The sequence below is a fragment of the Zootoca vivipara genome, chromosome 1, assembly GCF_965207765.1.
Source record: "Zootoca vivipara chromosome 1, rZooViv2.hap1.1, whole genome shotgun sequence".
NCBI lineage: Eukaryota > Metazoa > Chordata > Lepidosauria > Squamata > Lacertidae > Zootoca > Zootoca vivipara.
Window position 1 is genome coordinate 49,331,646 of NC_142582.1, and position 20,840 is coordinate 49,352,485.

General features: G+C 43.4%; 2 protein-coding genes across 4 annotated transcripts in view; both read right to left on the reverse strand.

Annotated features, from left to right (window-relative positions):
- Nucleotides 1-525: 525 nt before the first annotated feature.
- LOC118091192 (protein lifeguard 3) lies at nucleotides 526-15,531 on the reverse strand. 2 transcript variants are annotated; one of them, XM_088662970.1, is made up of 12 exons: nucleotides 15,418-15,531; nucleotides 10,011-10,090; nucleotides 9,454-9,548; nucleotides 9,153-9,217; nucleotides 8,330-8,383; nucleotides 7,942-7,992; nucleotides 6,912-6,951; nucleotides 6,172-6,209; nucleotides 4,323-4,410; nucleotides 3,057-3,152; nucleotides 2,305-2,358; nucleotides 526-1,356 (listed from the first exon to the last, which is right to left on the reverse strand). In XM_088662970.1, the coding sequence occupies exons 2-12, from the start codon at nucleotides 10,060-10,062 to the stop codon at nucleotides 1,213-1,215; spliced, it is 777 nt and encodes a 258-aa protein (XP_088519096.1). In that variant the 5' UTR covers nucleotides 10,063-10,090; nucleotides 15,418-15,531; the 3' UTR covers nucleotides 526-1,212. The 2 variants fall into 2 exon arrangements, with proteins under 2 accessions (XP_088519096.1, XP_034983762.1); XM_035127871.3 differs by lacking the exon at nucleotides 15,418-15,531 and adding an exon at nucleotides 13,613-13,750.
- Nucleotides 15,532-16,497: 966 nt separating this feature from the next.
- The window catches only part of LOC118091176 (protein lifeguard 3), a 30,151-nt gene continuing 25,808 nt past the window's right edge, over nucleotides 16,498-20,840 (reverse strand). For both annotated transcript variants that reach the window (XM_035127860.3, XM_035127852.3), the window contains exons 8-12: nucleotides 20,555-20,592; nucleotides 19,756-19,843; nucleotides 18,345-18,440; nucleotides 17,705-17,758; nucleotides 16,498-17,116 (exon numbers count right to left, since the gene is read on the reverse strand). In XM_035127860.3, the coding sequence (XP_034983751.1) occupies nucleotides 16,970-17,116; nucleotides 17,705-17,758; nucleotides 18,345-18,440; nucleotides 19,756-19,843; nucleotides 20,555-20,592 (423 nt within the window). In that variant the 3' untranslated portion in view covers nucleotides 16,498-16,969. The remainder of the gene's footprint in view (nucleotides 17,117-17,704; nucleotides 17,759-18,344; nucleotides 18,441-19,755; nucleotides 19,844-20,554; nucleotides 20,593-20,840) is intronic.

A 20,840-nucleotide genomic window follows, 5' to 3' on the forward strand; every position in this document is an offset into this window, starting at 1 on the left:
GGCTCTTAGTGCAGCCCTGCAGTGTACACTAGTGGCCAAAATTGTGGAACCTTCTGGAAAAAATGTATTTCCGAGGTTTGATGGCTCATAACACTACTGTACTTTGTTTTGGAGTAATAAAAGGTAAAGGGACCCCTGACCATTAGGTCCAGTCACGGACGACTCTGGGGTTGCGGCGCTCATCTCACTTTATTGGCCAAGGGAGCCGGCGTACAGCTTCCAGGTCATGTGGCCAGCATGACTAAGCCGCTTCTGGAGAACCAGAGTAATACCAGTGCTTTTTTTCTGTGGGGACGCAGGGGGATGCATACCCCTAAACATTTTGTGAATTTAACGGGAGAAGAAATTCACTCTATCTATTTTTCCTGATTTGAACTGTATTTATTCCCACCCACCCCAGTGGTGATTTTCTTGAGTCAAAATGAGAGTACCCCTAAACATTTTTAAAGAAAAAAAGCACTGAGTTACACCATAAAATTATATATCAATGGAAAGATAATTTAATTAAGAATGTAATGCAATAACTTTTATGAAGGATTATTTATTACAACAGCAGTCATAAAGAAGAAATGTGAAACACAGAAAAAAACGAGATACACAGGTTAAATTGCCGTGTTGGCACTTTCCGATAAATAAGTGGGTTTGGGGTTGCAGTTTGGGCACTCGGTCTCTAAAAGGTTCGCCATCACTGGCCTACTACGTCACACAGTGCTATATTAACACAGTAACCGTAATCTCTAATGTAACAAGAATGGACAGATGGCTTATTTTAAATATATATATTTGCACTTACAGCTAAGAGAGCGGAACTTCACCGCAAGGGTCTATATTTCTTGGCTGCATATGTTGCAGGGAAATATAAAAAAAATATAGGCTCCAATCCAGGAAATCAATTTGTGCCCATGACACTGAAACCAGCAGGGTTTAAATCAGTTGTGACTATAACACATCTCATGCATTTCAACAGGACCTAAGCGCAACTAACTTTCTCTGCAATTGAGCATTTTCATGCAGTCCAATTTCATGCTAAATTTTAATGGCCGCACAAAAATGCCTTAGTGGCGGAGTGGTTATGCATCAACTTTGTGTACCATCAGTATAGGATCTCTGCAAACAACAGACTCGTGTGCTGGTGAAGAGGGGAAAGGTGAAGAACCTTTTCACCCAAATGCCGAGACAAAGTCCTGGCCCTAAGTACAGGTCCCACAGTCCCTAATTCCTGCCCACAAGCCGTGTGAAGGAAAGGAAGATGTAGATGACATCTACGTAGATCTGGATGGCTCCATAAATGTAATCCTCGGGACTGATGGCGTATTTCCTGTTCCCCAGCAGCAGCTGAGTATCGTAAGCAAGGAACTGTAAGGAAACACAAAGCAGCATTTAGCCACATCATTCAATAAATGGTCTTTAAAGCTTCCTTCTTTCCCTATCAACAGCCTTTGATTCCCATCTCAACCATTAGGGTAAGGTTGATTTGATTTCCTGCTCCCCACCTGTTCCTGATGTAAATCTTCACTCACTGCTTCTTCCCTGGCTAGGGAACCATTTTGTGGTTTGCCTCAGGTGTCAAATTGTATTGGGCTGGGGCTGCCATGATCCCTCTGATTTCCCCCTCCCCACACCAGCTATTGATTAAAATGTGGGGGGCAGCTATGTAGGACCAAACTAAATGAAAAATGCTGTGTCTAGTTTGGTCCAGGGTTTCCCACTTAGTCATTTGCAAACTTTTCTTAGGCCTACTGCAATACAGCAAGGCCCAAACCAATTCAAAGTAATTTGCAGCTGCAGTTAAGCATTCCTGTTTCGTTGGTGTCTGCAAACATAGTGATAGCTACAAAGCCAAGGATCTTCATGTTCCAGCATCTTCCCACAAAATTGGTACCCACTTCCCCAACGCAGCTGCCATTGGATTTAGCACACATCTATTTGCTACGAAGATACATTGCATAGTACTGTCAGCCGTACTTGTCTTTTGGCTGAGGAGCAAGGTAGAAACATGAGCAATAAATAAATCTTGCTAGGAATCTAAAGATGCTAGACAAAAATCCACTCTCCAAAGCCTTTCCTTGTTTTTGTGCCCCTCTAGCTTAATTTGCCTGTGACGCTGCTAGTCTGGGATAGCCAGAAAATCCTTGCAGGGTCCCCACCTCAAAGAGGTGGTGGTGAAACAGGAAACTCTTGAGTTGTTGCCTATCAGAATCAGAATTAACACAGCACACCCAGAATATTCAAAATGCTGCACGTATATTGTCTCAGGAAAAGGGGTACCTCCATTCATGCAATCAACAGTAAATCTCTACTAACCAGGGTGAAGACTACAGCAGAAATGGCCGCATAAAGCAAGTCGAGCCAGTACATCTGCAAGAAGAGAAAAAGAGCATCAACTGATTAGTTTCTACATCTCTGCATGAAAAAGGTTAAGTAGTCACCTAGCGGGAGACCTACCGATATGTATTGATTTAAGTTTCTGAGTCGCTGTTTCTCAAAATTATCTAAGGCGACTTAACAGAAATAGAAGTACATTTTTAAAACAAAAAATATTCCCATGGAGGCCATATTGCGTACTGAAGGGATGCTTAAGGCAGCAGGCCAAGGGAATACAGTGGTACCTCGGGTTAAGAACTCAATTCATTCTGGAGGTCCGTTCTTAACCTGAAACTGTTCTTAACCTGAAGTACCACTTAGCTAATAGGGCCTCCCACTGCCACCATGCCGCTGCCGCACGATTTCTGTTCTCATCCTGAAGCAAAGTTCTTAACCCGAGGTACTATTTTTGGGTTAGCGGAGTCTGTAACCTGAAGCATCTGTAACCTGAGATACCACTGTAAAGCTGAACTTCTAAACAGGCCTTGGTCCAAAGGGAGGGAAAGAACTTTTTCAGGAAAGGGAGAGGTTGGGCAAAGGCAGACATCCCTCAAAGCATCCTGAAAGAATGCAGTGGCCCCCACCGAACACACATACACACACATATCAACTGGGATTGCTTTGCCACTGGAAGCTTTGTGGTACTGCCGATCCCATAGGCCAGCAAGTTCCCCCTGCCCCCAACCACTTACGTATTTGCAGCTCAGGACAATGGCAGTGGCAATGCCAGTCACCATGAAGACAATGGCCATGATACAGAAGAAACCGCGCCAGGTTGTGAGATCCACCTGTCAACAGAGGAAGTGACAAAAATACCTCATTAGATCTGGAAATATTACTGCCCAAACGTATTCAGTTATAAAGGTCTACGTCAGGGGTGGGCAACCATTTTTTGTACTGAGGTCAACAGGTGGGCAAAGCCAAAGACAACAGTGTCCTGGATTAACTAACCTGAAATAAAAACTGTCCACTTTCCACTTTCGCAATGGATACCTCAGATTAGAATTCCCAGTCCTCAGCAGGTCTGTTCAGAAGCCCCACTAGGTATGATGGAGTTCCTCTCAAATCCATATACAGAGGAACTGTGGGGCCTTTTTTTTTTAGCACAACAGACAGGAAAGCAAGAGAAAGTAATTCTTTTTTGATTTTAGTGTTACATACACATGGTGGAAGCCTACTAATTTGCTCTCAGATGCCTGGGGGGTGGGAACTTAAGAACATAAGAAGAGGATCAGGCCAAATGCCCATCTAGTCCAGCATCTTCTTCTCACAGTGGCCAACCAGATGCCTATGGGAAGCCCAAAAGAAGGAACCGAGAACAACAACACTCTCTCTTCCATCCCTTTCTGCCCCCACGAAGCCATGTAACCAGGTTTTTAAAATCAATTTATTTTTATGAGATAAATTATTGCCTGTGTAGTTCTGAAACTACACACAAAGAGGGTCTACAATATACAGCTGATGTGAAAGTTTAAGGCAAAAAGCAAGAACCACGTAGGCACCCTGGGTGAAAACTACTTTGTATTGAGTATTTCCATGTTCCTATCCATGGAAATCCAGTGTGTGGGGAAAAGGAAGGTCTCTAGTTTAGAACTTGCCCGGCTGGAACCAGTTTTCTACCTGCATACACCATTTTTAAATGGAGGGGTATTCACAATTGCAGCCATTAGCCTGCATTATTACATCTATGGTATGTCCCGTCCCCCCGAAAAATCAGCTCATGGGAGTGTACGAAAGAGAAGGGTGACTGTCTAGCCTAACTCATGAAATGGAGGGCTGCATGTTATAATGACAGGCCAGGTGTACATAACACCATGACAAGGAATTTCTTGTTTATGACAAGGGCCTTGTATTGTAAGGGTGGGATCCAAACTTGTTTAGCTAAGTCACCATTTCCACCACAGGGCAATCACCCTTCCTAAGCCTGCAAACTGTACTGGAAAAACGGGCTTTCTCACCTTTGTCTGAAAGGAGAAAACAGTGACAGTGATGGTTACAACTGCTGTGATGATCATGGCAATGATCACAGTCTTGGTCTCATACACGCTGGTAACAATAAAGTAAAAATAATAATCATCATCATACATTTTTGTTGTTAAAATAATTTTATTATAATGTAAGAGCAACAACAATAAAATTAGGCACAATGTACTATTCAAACTTGAGGGGTTGTATCCAATGCTCCAGCCACATTACTTTGCTGGTGCAAACATAGGAAAATAGGAAGCTGCATTATACCAAGTCAACCTTTCAGTTCATCCAGCTCAGTTATGCCTACACCGACTGACAGCAGCTCTCCAAGGTTGCAGGCAGGTTTCTCTCCGCCCTAAGAATTGAAGCCGGGAGCATCTGCATGCAGAACAGGTGCTCTATCATTGAGCTACAACCCTTTTGCTTCCTCTCCTCACCCCGTGCACATACAAAATGTGCTCCATAGGATCCCCCAATGCTCCAGAGCTGATTTTGAGGGCATGCAGGGGGCTGGAGGGGACAGGAGAGGAAGCAGCTCTGTGGCACACAACAAAGTCCATTGTGCCAGCAGAGCTGCAGCATTGAATATCATCCTCTAATAGCAAAAAACAATGCCACTTCCAAAACTGCATTATCAAAAAACATGACAGTATACACGCCCATATTTTTTCTTTTTTTAAAATATATTTTTATTAATTTTTCCAATTAAAACCAATTATATCACATTCATTATTTCAAATTATACACATATATATCAATCAAACCGAATGTTATACCAAATCATCTAAAAAATTTTGGGGGTTCCCATGCTTCAAGAAATTGGGGATTCCTCGCAACCGTCTACTGCCGTCTTTTTTCTAAAATTCAAATCGTCTCTCCGGGTCCATAATAATCCAGATCTTTCCCTTACAGTCACATAGATGTTTTCCTCTTTCAACCGATTGTTTCCCAGCTGCTGAGATAAATATCAAACAAGGTTTCACAAATGTTCTTTCTCCTGTGTGAGTTAATCAGTCCAGCCTCCCCGTAAATCTTCTTAGTCTGGAGCTCCCTGTTGCGTCGTCAACACGAAGCAGCGCCATCTTAAAAAACTCAAATCACTTTCATTTTCTCTCATAACCATGTAGATTAACGATCTTTGTAAAATTTACAGCTTTTCCAGGCAGAAGATCCAGACATCACACCATGAGACTCTTGGTAAATTAATGGATCTCCTTGCCCTATAGCTGAACTTAGCTTCAGGTCGCTGCTCCATATTTTTTCAACAAGAAGGAACACCCATTTATTTCATCAAGAATCCACTTGATTGTTTGCTTCTCTCACAGTGCAATCCTAGGGATGTTTACTCAGAAAGAAGCTCCACTATGTTCAATGGAATTTTCCCAGTAGCAATTAAAGAATCTAGTAAGAGTTTTTTGGGTTTTTTTAAAGGAGAGGCTGGACAGCCATCTTCCAGGGACATTGTGGCAGTAGACTACCTGCACCTTTGGTCAATTCAACTCCAAGCACCCATAATTCTAGGTTTGTTTAGGATTGCAGACTTAATTTTGCATTATTGGCTATTGTTTCCCTCACTATTACCTCCTGTACTTTCCACCTGCTGAATTTTTCACATTCTGTGAGGATGTTAAATTAGTTCCACACTTTTGCTATGCAAATTCTTTTTGCAGCCACAACCATAGAAATGAGTTCCATGCAGAGGGGTGAAAAGGGATGTGCAGTAGTGTCTGGGGATATGACCTATTTGGAGACACTTTTTCTAAATCCAGCTCAGAAACAGCTTCCCACTGTGTAGGCACCTACTGTATCACTTCCATTTACCACTTTGCACAGTACCTTGCGATTGTGCCAGTCATGAATGCCGTGGACATGGTCTAGGGAAAATCAGAAAACAAAAACAAAAATTAACAGAGCATCATATACAGTAGAGATGGTGAACATGTGGCCTTACAGCTCCCGTAATCTGTGACTACTGACCATCATGGCTGGGACATATGGGAGTTGGAGTCCAACAACATTGGGGGGGTCACAGGTTCCCCACCTCTGACCTACAGCATCCTTGGACTCCCTAGTTACACATCAGGACAAATAGTTTATGCTTCGTCCATTCTTTACGAAACAGAAATACTTTACCTGCTACTCTGTGCTGGCCCTTTTCCTACCACTATGGCAATCATCCAGTCAGCACAAGCTTTTCACCTCACCAAATGGAACGACTCCCCACCCCTACCCCTCTTTCCCCTACATACTTTTCTGTGTCTTCTCTCACACACACCCAAAGTCAATTTTGGGGGTGTGGGGAGAAGAAAAGGGGGAAACCCCACTTCCACTAGCAAGGCTAGTTAGTTGACCCCAGTATTTGATATACAAAGGTGTTCTTAATTCATGAAAAGGGGATAGTATTGCAAGTATTTATTTTTTTACATAAACTAATTCGGACAATTTATTTTGCTTGAAGATTTGTGGCAAGTCAAATGCATCGCCCTACACTTCATCTTAGACCCTTCTTCCACCATCTCTCCCCAATAGAGATTTCGCATCATTCCAATGTCAACCACACAAAAAAAAGTACTTAAAAAGATAGTCATGAGGATTATGTTCCATGGGAAGCGCCTCCTGAAAGACACCAGCAAGAGATTCAGAGAGTATATGCAGGAGGTCTCACCTCAAGAAAAGGAGCCATTCTGAGAGAATCCAGCATACTGATGACACTGCACTTCAAATCTCCTAATGCATGGGTAGGCAAACTAAGGCCCAGGGGCCGGATCCGGCCCAATCACCTTCTCAATCCGCCCCCCCCCCGACGGTCTGGGAATCAGCATGTTTTTACATGAGTAGAATGTGCCCTTTTATTTAAAATGCATATCTGGGTTATTTGTGGGGCATTATTTGTGGGGCATAGAGGAAGAGGAGGAGGAGGAGGAGGAGGAGGAGGAGGAGGAGGAGGAGGAGGAGGAGGAGGAGGAGGAGGAGGAGGAGGAGGAGGAGGAGTTTGGATTTGATATCCCGCTTTATCACTACCAAAGGAGTCTCAAAGCGGCTAACATTCTCCTTTCCCTTCCTCCCCCACAATAAACACTCTGTGAGGGGAGTGGGGCTGAGAGACTTCAGAGAAGTGTGACTAGCCCAAGATCACCCAGCAGCTGCATGTGGCTTAACCACTATACCACACCATAGGAATTCTTTCTTTTTTCTTTTTCTTTTCAAAATATAGTCTGGCCCCCCACAAGGTCTGAGGGACAGTGGAACGGCCCCCTGCTGAAAAGGTTTGCTGACCCCTGTCCTAATGGCTGCTCCCAGCGGCTTTATGGAGATGTTAAATTGGGGAAAATACAAGTTCCCTCTAGTACCCCACAGCACAATTCACAGGGGACCAAGTCAGGCAGTAGTTCTCTCTCTGAACTGGCCCTATGGACAAAAGTGAAGCCACTGCACCCAGAGAGCTGGCCAAGTAAGGTACCAAGGCAATTTATATCCAAAGCCATTGTCAAAATGCCAACTCCTTTGACAAGTCCATCTTCTGTCATTGTTCCCTCCCTATGAGTCCCAGTAAATGTTGAAACTCTGTTTTTTGTGTGATCACAAATGTCGTCAACAGATACTTACTGGATGCTTCTACACAAGGCCAGCACAAGGTAGCAGATCAAGAATACAGCACTAGGGATGAAAAGAGAGAGAGAGAGAGAGAGAGAGAGAGAGAGAGAAAGAGAGAGATATGACTTATTAAAAACTTATCTGGCAACTCTAATAAATAAACAGCTTTCCAAATGTAGGAGGTCTCTCAAGCCCTTCTTGAACCATGGAGATAGCCTCCATACAAAAATAATGTCTCCCATCAATTGACTATGCATGTTTGTTAGTGATGGAAGTTACAGGAGAGATAGGGTGAGGGAACCTGACATGACGCAGCTTAGCTGGCCAGTAGAGCAATCTGTCTTGGCAACAGGTCAAGAGCGGAATTTGGCTCTGCATCTGTAAAGGGAGCGATACTTACTAAGATACATAGTACAGGGCAATATTCCTTTGCACATAATAGCTCACAGGGTGTCTGTGGAGAAGGAAGAGAGCACATGATGAGAATGAGATACCTGCCCTGGTTCTTGTAGTTTTGTGCTGCCAGAATTGTTTCTGCATCAGAACATGGAGGGCAGAATCCAGCTGGATTTTGGAGGAGGATTTTGCCATTTTGCCATAGTGAAAACGATGGACAAGGTTTTTTTAATTTTTGTTTTCCATTTAAAAAACAAAATTATAACAATAGAGAAACGATGCAAAATAATAATAATAATAATAATAATAATAATAATAATAATAATAACAATAATAATAATAGAGAAATGATGCAAGGGTGCAATTCTTTCATTGCATAATTTTGCATGTTTTTTTTTAAAAAAATGGGCAAAAAGAAAAAGGGGGAAAGAATCCATTCAAATACCTCTTTATTAAAGATTTTGAGAAAAGTCAAGGTCACAAAATAAAGTATCCCCTCCCATCTAGAAAAAAAGTTCTACAAAACAAGCCCAAATGACAGAGAGACAGATATTTGAACTATTTCACCACTTTAAAATTGCAGGACAGATTAAAAAAAAATTAAAAACAAGTCAACATAAAAAACTTTTTTCCTGATTTTAGGGAAATGGCACAGGTACAGAATTCCATCTGCTAAAATCTAGAATCTGAATTTCCAAATGGAGCTAAATGGGAACAGAACTAACCAGATGTCAGAATAGTGGGGTGGGACTGGTTCGTTCTGATAACCCCTACCTTTAGAGTTCCATAACCCCTCCAGAATTCCAGCAGAGCACCAGAAAACTTACGAAAAAGTGAAGAGTGCAACGATGCCCACAGTCACCAATAGCTGAAGGGTGATGATGCTGTAGACCTGGTCATGAAGACAAAGATGTGAGCATCTGCATACATATATAAATGCAAACAAGCGTGTTGCTATTTACAGATGCCAAGATAGCCCAGCAGCAAGATCAGATTCATGATTTTATGAATGGTGACTGTTGCTGAACTGTGTACTAGAACACATTGACCCTATCATATATGCCTTCTCCCTCTCCCTCTCCCTCTCCCTCTGCCTCTCCCTCTCACCCAAAGTGCCTTCAGACTTACCTTGCGAATGAAAGTTTGCCGGACATTCTTGTCAACCCAATAAGCAATGTGAAAACCCCCATCTTCCTCTACGAGACACTCCAAATCTGTTGTATCTGATGACAAACAGCAACATTTGTTAGTGTAAATTTCAAAGCCACAAGATCTGGATGGGACAGATTCCACCCTAAGGCCCACAGACACTGCTGAAGCATTGCTTTTCCACACTTAGCACGGAGTAGAATTCAAACAGTGGTTCTACAGGACCTTTAACATGGCACTATATTATCCATCAATACCTTCTGCGATCCCAATAGTTGTTGGGTTGGTAGCCCCCACCAGTGGCTACTGTTTGTAGTTTAAGAAATATATTAACTATGCATTTAACATCCCATCTATTTTGGTTCTTGGCTTGCCTAGTACCTGGCGCCTCTCCTCATACCAACTCTCCACTTCCTCCATTTGTGGAGATTCTCCTGTCCTCCAGCAATTCGCAATATTCTCACCCCTCACCCCCCTGCCACCTTTCTCACAGAATCTCTGCTTTTAACCAGGTGAGTTGAAGTATGCTCTCGCACCTGCAGGTCCAGTTTTCTTGCCATCATAGGGAGGTGGGCTCTGCTCTGCCATGATGTCTCAGGGAGGCTTAGCACAGCACCTGGAAAAAACCAAGGAGGTAAACCCTTCATTATCATTTGTGCCTTCTATTACAGCCTTGGAGAGTGAAAACAAACATAAAATACAGGATGCAAAATACAACATGCCCATCCCTGAGGCAGCACCCCTTTCTCTGAACTGCTGCTTCTGAACATACCAGGCCAAAGGAGCCCAGCAAGGGGTGCCAAGCATAAACCGTAAGGCAAAAGGTGTTGGATCCAGAGTGCAGCGTTCAAAATTCACCAGGTACCAGAGTGTGATCTGGCTGTCCCTAAGGCATGACTCAATGTTGCTGCTCAGTGAGACTTATTAAGGGAAGGGCATATGGTGCGTATACGTTTCCCAGTACGTTTCCGAGCACAATTCAAAGTGTTGGTGTTGACCTTTAAAGCCCTAAACGGCCTTGGTCCAGTATACCTGAAGGAGCGTCTCCACCCCCACCGTTCTGCCCGGACGCTGAGGTCCAGTGCCGAGGGTCTTCTGGCGGTTCCCTCGCTACGAGAAGCCAAGTTACAGGGAACCAGGCAGAAGGCCTTCTCGGTAGTGGCACCCACCCTGTGGAATGCCCTCCCACCAGAGGTCAAAGAGAACAACAATTACCAAACCTTTAGAAGGCATCTCAAGGCAGCCCTATTTAGGGAAGCTTTTAATGTTTGATGGATTTCTGTATTTTAATGTTTTGTTGGAAGCCGCCCAGAGTGGCTGGGGGAACCCGGCCAGATGGGCGGGGTATAAATAATATATTGTTATTGTTATTGTTAGTATTATTATCATTATTATTATTATTACTACTACTACTACTACTACTACTACTACTACTACTACTACTACACCCACCTAAGCTGAGGGAGAAGGCACTCCTGGCCACCACTGTCACCTGCTCATTAAAAAGCAAGTGCCAGATCGAAAAAAAATCCTCAAATTATGAGTTTTCACAGGAAGCACAACCCTGAGCAAAACAAGCTCTGTGGTTAAGTGGGGAGAAGAATGCCTGCTATTGGTTAGTCATCGCCCCTTTTTTTCCTTATGGGTCGGCCACTTCTGAACGCAAGTATTCTCAGAATACATACATATATTGTTGTAATATTAATATATTACCACTCACCCACATCTGAACAGCATACTGGCTAAATGGAACAGAGTTTGGTTTCACGATAAAGGGGACATGGGCCTGACAGTTGTCTTGTATTACATATTCACATTCCAGATTTTTTAGAGATTGTGTGGGGAACCTTTAGCCCTCCAGATGTTGCTGAACAACATCTTCCCTAGCCATTGCCCATGCTTACTGGGGCTGATGGGAGCTGTCCTTCAGCAATATTGGGTAGGCCCAATGGTCCCCCATCCCTGTTTTTGAGACTATCAATATTTTCTAAGAACAATTAATACAACGTAGAAATGTATCTGCAAGAATACAGCGATATGTGAATAACATGCATGCTTAAAACTGGCACTGCATTTTAGATACGTCCTAGTCATAAAAACACAGGTACCTATCTAGTTCTGTATCCTGTTCTCACAATGGTTGACCATGTGTTTGGCGCAACAGGTGATTTCCAGCAACAGGTATTCAGAGGCATACTTACCTAGTGTTATCTAGCTGCCACTGATATACTTATCCCTCCATGAATTTGTCTAATCCTCTTTTAAAGCCCGGTCCCAGTATTATAGAATCATAGAGTTGGAAGAGACCACAAGGGCCATCCAGTCCAACCCCCTGCCAAGCAGGAAACACCATCAAAGCATTCTTGACATATGCCTGTCAAGCCTCTGCTTAAAGACCTCCAAAGAAGGAGACTCCACCACACTCCTTGGCAGCAAATTCCACTGCCGAACAGCTCTTACTGTCAGGAAGTTCTTCCTAATGTTTAGGTGGAATCTTCTTTCTTGTAGTTTGAATCCATTGCTCCGTGTCCGCTTCTCTGGAGCAGCAGAAAACAACCTTTCTCCCTCCTCTATATGACATCCTTTTATTTATTTGAACATGGCTATCATATCACCCCTTAACCCTCTCTACTCCAGGCTAAACATACCCAGCTCCCTAAGCCAATCCTCATAAGGCATCGTTTCCAGGCCTTTGACCATTTTGGTTGCCCTCTTCTGGACACGTTCCAGATTGTCAGTATCCTTCTTGAACTGTGGTGCCCAGAACTGGACACAGTATTCCAGGTGAGGTCTGACCAGAGCAGAATACAGTGGTACTATTACTTCCCTTGATCTAGATGCTATACTCCTATAGCAGGGGTGATACAAACTTCTTTCAATCCACTTTCCCCACATCATGTATAATCTCATACAACTCTATCTTGTCCCTTCTTACTCAGTTTTTCCAAACTAAAAAGCCCCAAAGTTGCAACGGTTTCATCCACACGGGAGAATTGCTCCACCCACTTGATAATTTTGAATAATGGAGATCTTCTTTCTGCAGCAATTCACAGGGAGCAGCATTGTACAGTGGTACCTTGGGTTACAAACACCTCGGGTTACAAACTCTGCTAACCTGGAAGTAGTACCTCGGGTTAAGAACTTTACCTCAGAATAAGAACAGAAATTGTGTGGTAACGGTGCAGCGGCAGCAGGAGACCCTATCAGCTAAAGTGGTACCTCAGGTTAAGAACAGTTTCAGGTTAAGAACGGACCTCCAGAACGAATTAAGTTCTTAACCCGAGGTACCACTGTACATCAAAGAAACCTCAAAATATCTCACTGACAAGTCCATCTTCCTCTATCTTCCATAAACTTTGAAACATTGCATTTCAAAGGAAATGGCTTCAAGACATACTCAAACTTGTGACTCTCCGGGGCATTTTTAATATTATTTCTTAAAAGCACAATTTCATGGCATACTTTTGCCAGTTTGCCTGAATCAACGGCTTCCATGAACACACCTTCAACATGTTGGAGCAGGTGAAGAACCATTACTGCTCCGTTATGGAACAAGAGCATTCGAACAGGGTCACCATGCTTAGTAGCAACTGTGGCATGGCACAAAAGCTACATTTCCACCTCAATAATTAGTGCATTTGCACAGAAAAGGGCTAGGAAAGCTTGCATTAATTTTAAAAAAAATATCAAATGACATCTCACTCTATTTTTAAGAGCCTTATTTTGATATTTTGCATTGTCGTTGTTATGGGTTACGAAAGTTGCCTAGGCCTGTCTGGACCCGAGAGTGTCCGCTCGCACGTGTGATGATGTGGGTTTTAGAGTAGACTAGCGTTTATCTCTTGGTAGGTCCCGTCGGAAAAGTCACAGCCGAAAACAAAAGGCGCCGCCTTGTGCCAGTCGATTGATTTCCAGGCAAAAATGGACTGGAAGTTATTGATCCCCTCAAGATCAAATCAGACTCCACCCCCGCCCCTGCATCTTAGCGTGGGAATTAAAATGAGACCTGAACTTTGGAGACTGGGACTTTTTCTCTGGCTAGAGCGATGCCCGTCCAAACCGAAGCGACCCCCCCCCTAGGCCATGTGTCTGAGCACGGGTACCCAATCCCTTGCCCCAAATTTCCCAGCATCCTTACCTAGCTCCGGCACCCTCTTCTCCCGTTGCCAAAGTCTTAAACCGAAAAATGACCTACGGCTCTTCGAAGTAAATCCCGTCCCGAGAATGATGGGAGAAAAGTTCCCAGAAATGACGAGGAAGTGATGGGAGGGGGAACGTTTGGTCTCTTCCCTATTGCCTGAAGCGAGCTCTGGGATGGAGCGAGAGTGCCCCCAAGAGGCGAGATGGAGCTATTGCAAGCTCTCCTTGCGTTGAGACCTCAGGGAGGAAATGTTAGCACAGAGGTCAAAGGAAATTCCCTCTTCACCTAAAAAGTAGCACTTAGAAGTCTTGGAAGGCCCCAAATCAGCAGATTTCCTCCTGGATTCAGTCCTTGTCCTGGAATCATGTACTAGCCACTACTGTTTGAACCAACACGCAGCTTCTGATAAACCCTTTGGGCAATTCCAAAGTTAATATTCCTCCAAATTGCCTAAATGTATAACACTTGCAGATAGACACACTTCTGGCTTTTGAGCACATCAGGGACAAGTCATTAAGGTAAGTCATAAATGGAGTCTGGTGTTGTAATCCATGCAAATAGACTCACTAAATGGGGTTGAAGCAGGATGTTGGGCTTGCGAAAGCCCAAAGATCATTTTAGGGTTAAGAGGGACACTTAAAGGGTGTCCCTGTTCTTTGATTTATATTTCTTTGGTTGGGGGAGTGTTACAAGACATAAAAAATTGTACTGGGGAAGCAGCAAACATCATCTTACAGTGCATAGGCTTCTAGTAGTCTGGGAATATAATACAGTGGTGCCTCGCTAGACGAATTTAATTTGTTCCACGGGTCTTTTCTTATAATGAAAAAATTCGTCTAGCGAATCCCATAGGAATGCATTGAATTTTTTTTATTATTTTTTTGCCCTTAGGAACGCATTAATTGAATTTCAATGCATTCCTATGGGAAACCGCGATTCGCTAGACGAAAACGAATTCGTCTAGCGAGGCAACCTCCTCTAGAAAAAACCTTTCGTTAAGCGAAAATTTTGTTAAGCAGGGCATTCGTTAAGCGAGGCACCACTGTACATGAGACTTCGTGGTGTCAGAGTGATCAGACCTTTGTGCCTTATTGAGACTGCAATTGCACCTCCAAGTTGAAGAAAAAAGCAGAAGGCAAACACAAAGGAAACCCACAAAAACAGAAAAGATTAGTTCAGAAACCACACCATGTTTCCCAGATCTTCTGAGAGGGAAGGAGGAGTCAAACTGCTAAGCAAATGGGGAACCAGTTCATTTCTCTTGCCTAAAGGCTTTACATGCTCAGTGTCTCACTCCTGCCAGCAACAAAGCTAAAGCATTCTGCATTAACTGCTTTCCAAAGGAAGTACAAGGTAAGCCCCACATAGTGTGTGCTGCAGTAATCCAGTTTTGAAGTCACCAGTGACTGCACTACTGTGGTCAAGCTCTCCCAGTCCAGGAATAGCTGTAGTGGTTGCACCCGTTGCAGTGCAACAGTGCATACCAATCTGGGGAGACTGTAAGTAACAAAAGGCACAGCCCTTTCGATCTCTGACTTGGGTTCCAGTTGCTTCAGAACAGGTACACCCTTCCCCTCCCTTTCTCACTTTTTTTCTTAGCATGAATCTGTGGCACATTGTCACGCTTACAGTCTCTCTAGGCTTTTGGGATAGATAAGGATCCTTTTACTCTTTAGAACAAGGTGTGTATGCTGTATGATTTACTGTGCACATTACTTGTTTTTGAGAAACCCACGCTGGGTCTCAGTAATCACAGCATCCTTTTCTAAGTGCTCAAAGACCAACTGTTTAGTTCTTCATACCTTTGCTGGTATTGATGTCCAGCTGACCACTCGGTAGTTACGAGGGTCTTCTTTCTTCTCCTTTTTGAAAATGGGGACTGTCATGAAGGAATGATTCTGTAAGCAAGTATCGCTGGGTGGGGGCCCTCAGGCAGGTGTTAACAATTAGTCCCCAAAGTGGAAGCAGACGATGGGGCTGCCTGCCAAGGGGAGGGAGAGAACACTGCCGTTTGATGTCTGTAGCTCAGGGGTGTCAAACTCAAATTCATCGGGGGCCGCATCAGCAGTTTGGTCACCCTCAAAGGGCCGGTTGTATCTGTAGGTCTGTGTCCACTCTTTATTATCATAAATTATTGTCACTGCATTCAATTATTACTGTTTTTTGTAATATTGTAAGTAATAACTAGCTCTGAAAGCACTGCTCTGGCCGCCTTTCTACCCCCTCCGGCCCCAGCTGTTTGCCGGCGCTTTGTCGGCGCGGCGCTTCAGCAGCAAGGTCCCGCTGCTGGGTCCTGCTGGCTGGGGCGCTCGGCGGGCCACATGGCGAGGTCTGGCGGGCCGGATTTGGCCCCCGGGCCTTGTGTTTGACACCCGTGCTGTAGCTGGTGCCAGAGAAAATGGCAATAAAGCAGGCATCCCCAAACTGCGGCCCTCCAGATGTTTTGACCTACAACTCCCATGATCCCTAGCTAACAGGACCAGTGGTCAGGGATGATGGGAATTGTAGTCCAAAACATCTGGAGGGCCGAAGTTTGGGGATGCCTGCAATAAAGCCTGATAACCAATTTGGTGCCTACGTGTGAGTTATTAGATGCTTAGAGAGAGGACTCGGGAAAGTGATCTCCTCCTTGACAGGGACAACATTTGCCCCTCCAGCCTGCAGGGACATTGCCTGTTCTTCAAGAATTATCAAAGATTATATAGATAGAGGTTCTGATATTACAGCTGCAAGCTCTTTTATGTTTTGTATTTCATGTTGATGAATGTAATTTTTACATTTGTATTTTTTTATAATGAAAGTTAATAAACATTGTTTTAATAATATTAAGAATAATAAATGCAACCAGCATAACACTGCCCCCATCACATCAATCTGGGAGATCTTATTCAAAAATATAAATTTTATTTGCAGTTGTGTAGTTGAGCCCTGGATCTTTGGATTTTGTAGCTGCTAGGGCCACCTACATTTTAGGTAAGTAAGCTGACCAAAAACAAGCAACCAAACAAAAAATACAAATAAGAGATAAGTTGAGACGGCTAGGATACATTACTCCAAAGCAGTGGTACAGATTCCTGTATCCAGGGCATCAGATACAAAAAGGGGATTCCACATGTGAAAATGGAGAAATAAACGACATCTTACAAATTAAGAGTCAATATCTACAGCGTATACAATGTATCATACGTTATCTTTAGCTCTGTCCACTATGTGAATCCCTTAGTAGCTTCTATACATTCTAGGAGGCGAGAACAATGCATCAGAACATTATACTAAGAAAATCAAAGTCAGGGGTCCCCTGAACTTCTAGGGAGGGTTGCCAAAGTTCTAGCAAGGAGGCACGGCCTCAGCTTCCTAATCTCTGCTGCCCACAATCTGCAAGAGGAAGGTGAAGATGTAGACTATGTCTGTGTAGATCTTGAGGGCGCCGTAGACATATTCCTCGGGGCTCATGGTGTGTTTTCTGTTGCCCAGCAGCAACTGGGTATCATAGGCAAGAAACTGTCAAAAGCCATGAGGAAAGCAGTTAGTCACAAGCTTGAAGAAATTACCAAAATTTTCTTCATTCCCCCAGTTAGCTAGCACAATCCATGCATTATTTTGGTACACACCATACTGCTTTCGTCATACTGCAACCACACCCATTGCCCTAATTGCTACACCTCCACTCCGAGACACTTGCAATTAGCAAACTACCCAGTCACCCAAGATAACTAAAATTATATCTAGGTGGTGAGGCCAAGTCTTCACTGCTGCAGAGGGTGAGCCACAAATGTGGCAGCCTGTATGAGGACAGCAAACCAGAATGAACCAGAAAGACATTAAATATTGTTTGGGAGACAGAGCCACCACACAGCCCTCATTGAAGCACTGGGCTCTTTCTTGCTCTCTATTCTTACAACCATAGGCCTTTAAAGCTACCAAGGAAGTTGCTACCTACCCCAGCTCCCCCCCAGCGGATACACAAGATACAGGCAAGGTTATGGTCTCCCACCAGTATTGACTGCCTTGAGTCCTATTGATGTAGAGCAGGCAAGAAACCTAAATGACCAGCAATTACATATACACAGATAGAAACTCTCTACTAACCAGGGTGAAGGCAATAGCACCAATGCCTGCATACAGCATGTGGAGCCAATAGACCTGCAAGGAAAGAGAATCAAACGAGTCATTGCCCTGCAAGTGGAGTGTTTTGATTTAATTAAAACTTCGCTAACAACATCTCTAGACCTGTCCATGGAGCACAAATAGGAGCAGCGGCTGGGAGTGAAATGTGAGCATCAGTACAGAGTCAGGACCCATTTGGAGGAACTGGAGAGTGCGAATTGAACATTTCAAAAAAGAAGGTTGACAGGACACTGATTATCCAGAACCCCCACATCACTGAGCCAGACACTTGGTTAGTTGCAGTGATTTATCAATATTCGCTGGTAATTGATGGAAGCATGCAGTGGTCAAATGCACATAACATACACATGACCAATTGCTTGCAGCTGTAAAGCAGGGGTGGGGAACCTGTGCCCTCCAGATGTTGCTGGACTCCCATCACAGCCCCAGACAGCATGGCCAATGGTCAGAGAGGATGGGAGTTGAACCTGAGCAACACCTGGAGGGTTCACTTTACATCCAAGCTGTAAAGAAAGGCTAAAGTTCCAGATCCGGAAGAACAATTTTACCATTTACATCACCAACCCCTTCCCAGACCAAGCTTTCAGTGTCAGCTACTTACGTATTTGAAGGCCAGAACAATGGCTGTGATAATCCCAGTCACCATGACGACAATGCCCAACACACAGAACAAGCCGGTACAGGATGTGAAATCCACCTGCCAACAACAACAAGGCACATTTTGGGGAAAAGATGCAGATAGCAAGTAGCCTGTTCTACACAATACCTCAATTTGCCCTGCAGGAGACCTCTTTGCTCTACCAACTCCATGATACAGAAGACACAGACACTTTTACATGCAAGAAAAATTGCATGTAAATCTCTTTTAAAATTGCTGGTTCAGGGGTAGGACAGAGATTACTCACTTCAGGGTTACATACTTCTGTCATCATACATAGCAAGCAAGCAAGCAATAATTTTCTGGTGAAGCACCAAAGCACTGCTTTTATTTCATACACATTGTACAGTGTGTGTATTATTATAGATATAATAAAACAATTCTGAAAAGTCAAAAGGACCACTTCCAATCCTGAAAATGTATTTTGCAGAATGCATGACAAGGAGTTGGGATAAATTGACCTTAAAAATCCAATGCAGACCTCTATCATTTGATGCTTGGGGCTAAATACAGGGAAGTTAATACCTTACAGGGAAGTTAATAATTATCTGCAGTTAATACCCTGCATCTTCTATATGTCATACAGATTTTCAGTCAATATTTGTATAATTATGATGCTTCTGCCTCACACACAGCTTCTGAGATTTCATCAGACATTTCAAGCTCATCTTAATAATCACTTTTAATTCACCAAGGGAGGGTGGACCTAGCTTCATCTTAGCACACAGCCTTAGAATGCCTCAAAGGCAACAACAGGGCACCATCCATTTGGACAGCTTATATTAGCAGTGAATCTCCAGCCTGCAGGCCAAATCTAGCCCAACAGGGGCCCTAATTTGGCACACAAAACCATCTCCCCTAAACCACACCCACTTGGGCCACATCAGACTTCACATGAGATGTCTGGTGTGAAGAAGGTAAAGATGCCTCTGCTACAGAGCAATCAGGAGCCTTAAAGTGCATTCCCACTAGTTTCTTGGCAAAGGAAGCTTGCTGAACCAAAAAAACAAACAAACTGCTGAGAGTTCCAAAGCAAACTCTCCCTGCCCAAAGTAGGGCTTCTTGTAAGTGCAGATCAGTTGATCTGTGTACACCAGGCCCCACAGAGAAACCCCTTCTTTGGATACAGGGTTTAAAATCTGACCAGCTGCTTGGTAACTGTTGCAAACTCTGCTTCCTTAGCAGTATGAAATCAAACCCAATGAGCAAATGACTAAAAGCAGGACTTGCATATACAGAACTGTCAGCTTCTTCAAAACTCAGCTACTAAAAAGAATCAAGGAACTGCTGTGGAGAAAGGAGACCAAGGTGTGTGACCACAGAATGTTACCCTCAAGGAAGAAGCAAGCCTCACCTTTGTCTGGAAGCAGAAGACGGTGACAACTATGGCCACAATAGCTGTGATTATCATGCAAATTATAACAGCCTTTGTAGAGTACATGCTGCAAATAGAGAGTTAAAGAATTATTTTACCTAAGGGTCTGGGGGGGGAGCGTTTTTTCTACATTATGATAACTTTTGCCAGTTTTGCCACTGAATCCTAAGTGCACAATTTAGATCTAAACTCAAGACAATTTACATACTGTACAGCAAGGACATGCAACGTTAAACAATAGAGCAGAATTAATACTGTAGAGACAGAACATTGTTTCAACTTAGCATTTCAGTTTTAAATGCATTTCTTTAGAAGCAAGTCTGCTTACAGCTCTCTTTCCAATACACACCAGTCTCACCCCTTAGGATTGCAATCATACCTCCCCACCATAAACACCTCAAGATAGGGAACCTACAAACCTTCCTTTCTAGATGAGCAATGCTCAGTGTGGAGTGAGACTTAAATGAATGATTTAGGTGTAGGCTGGACACACCAGTAAGGTTCAGGTATTGAAAATAGTTATATAGCAGCAGATGATACAAGCAGTAGAACGATGCTTGGGCCAAAGAAGCTTCCTCGAGGTTATAGAACAACAAGTTTGTGTAGCATAATCCGGGTCCTCAAAATCCTGTACCTGATTTAAATCACAGCTGTGAGATGTGAGAATGTATGTCATCTTTGTGAAAGTAACCATCCTTGAAAGAATTTCACCTCTAACCAGAAGCTCAAGTTTAATTGCTAGAGAGCAAGCTAATGATAATGATAATGTTTATCTTACCTAGCAATGGTGCCTGTCATGAACCCCATGGCCAGTGTCTAGAAGAAAAATAGAAGGTAAAAGTGAACATTGCCTTCCTGGCATATCACCATAACCTCAAAGAGCTTCAGTTTTGCAATAGCTTCAGATTAGGACTTGTCAAGTCTGAAAACCAGATGAAACTTTTGTTTCTCATACTTTCTTCTTGCAGATGCTCTTATCAAGTAAGCACAATCCTGGGAAACAGCACAGCTAGTAAGAAAAGGAGGGAAATGTAGCTCCAAAGCCCTAAACATCTTAAAACCAG

Excerpts from the sequence above, each read along its gene's own strand:
- LOC118091192 (XM_088662970.1), bottom strand. The coding sequence starts at position 10,062 with ATGGCAGAGCAGAGCCCACCTCCCTATGATGGCAAGAAAACTGGACCT. Across the intron at positions 8,384-9,152 it reads GTTGCACTCTTCACTTTTTC|ACACCCTGTGAGCTATTATG; the intron begins GTAAGTTTTCTG and ends CCTTCTCCACAG. Across the intron at positions 2,359-3,056 it reads TTGTCCTGAGCTGCAAATAC|ATGTACTGGCTCGACTTGCT; the intron begins GTAAGTGGTTGG and ends CTCTTCTTGCAG.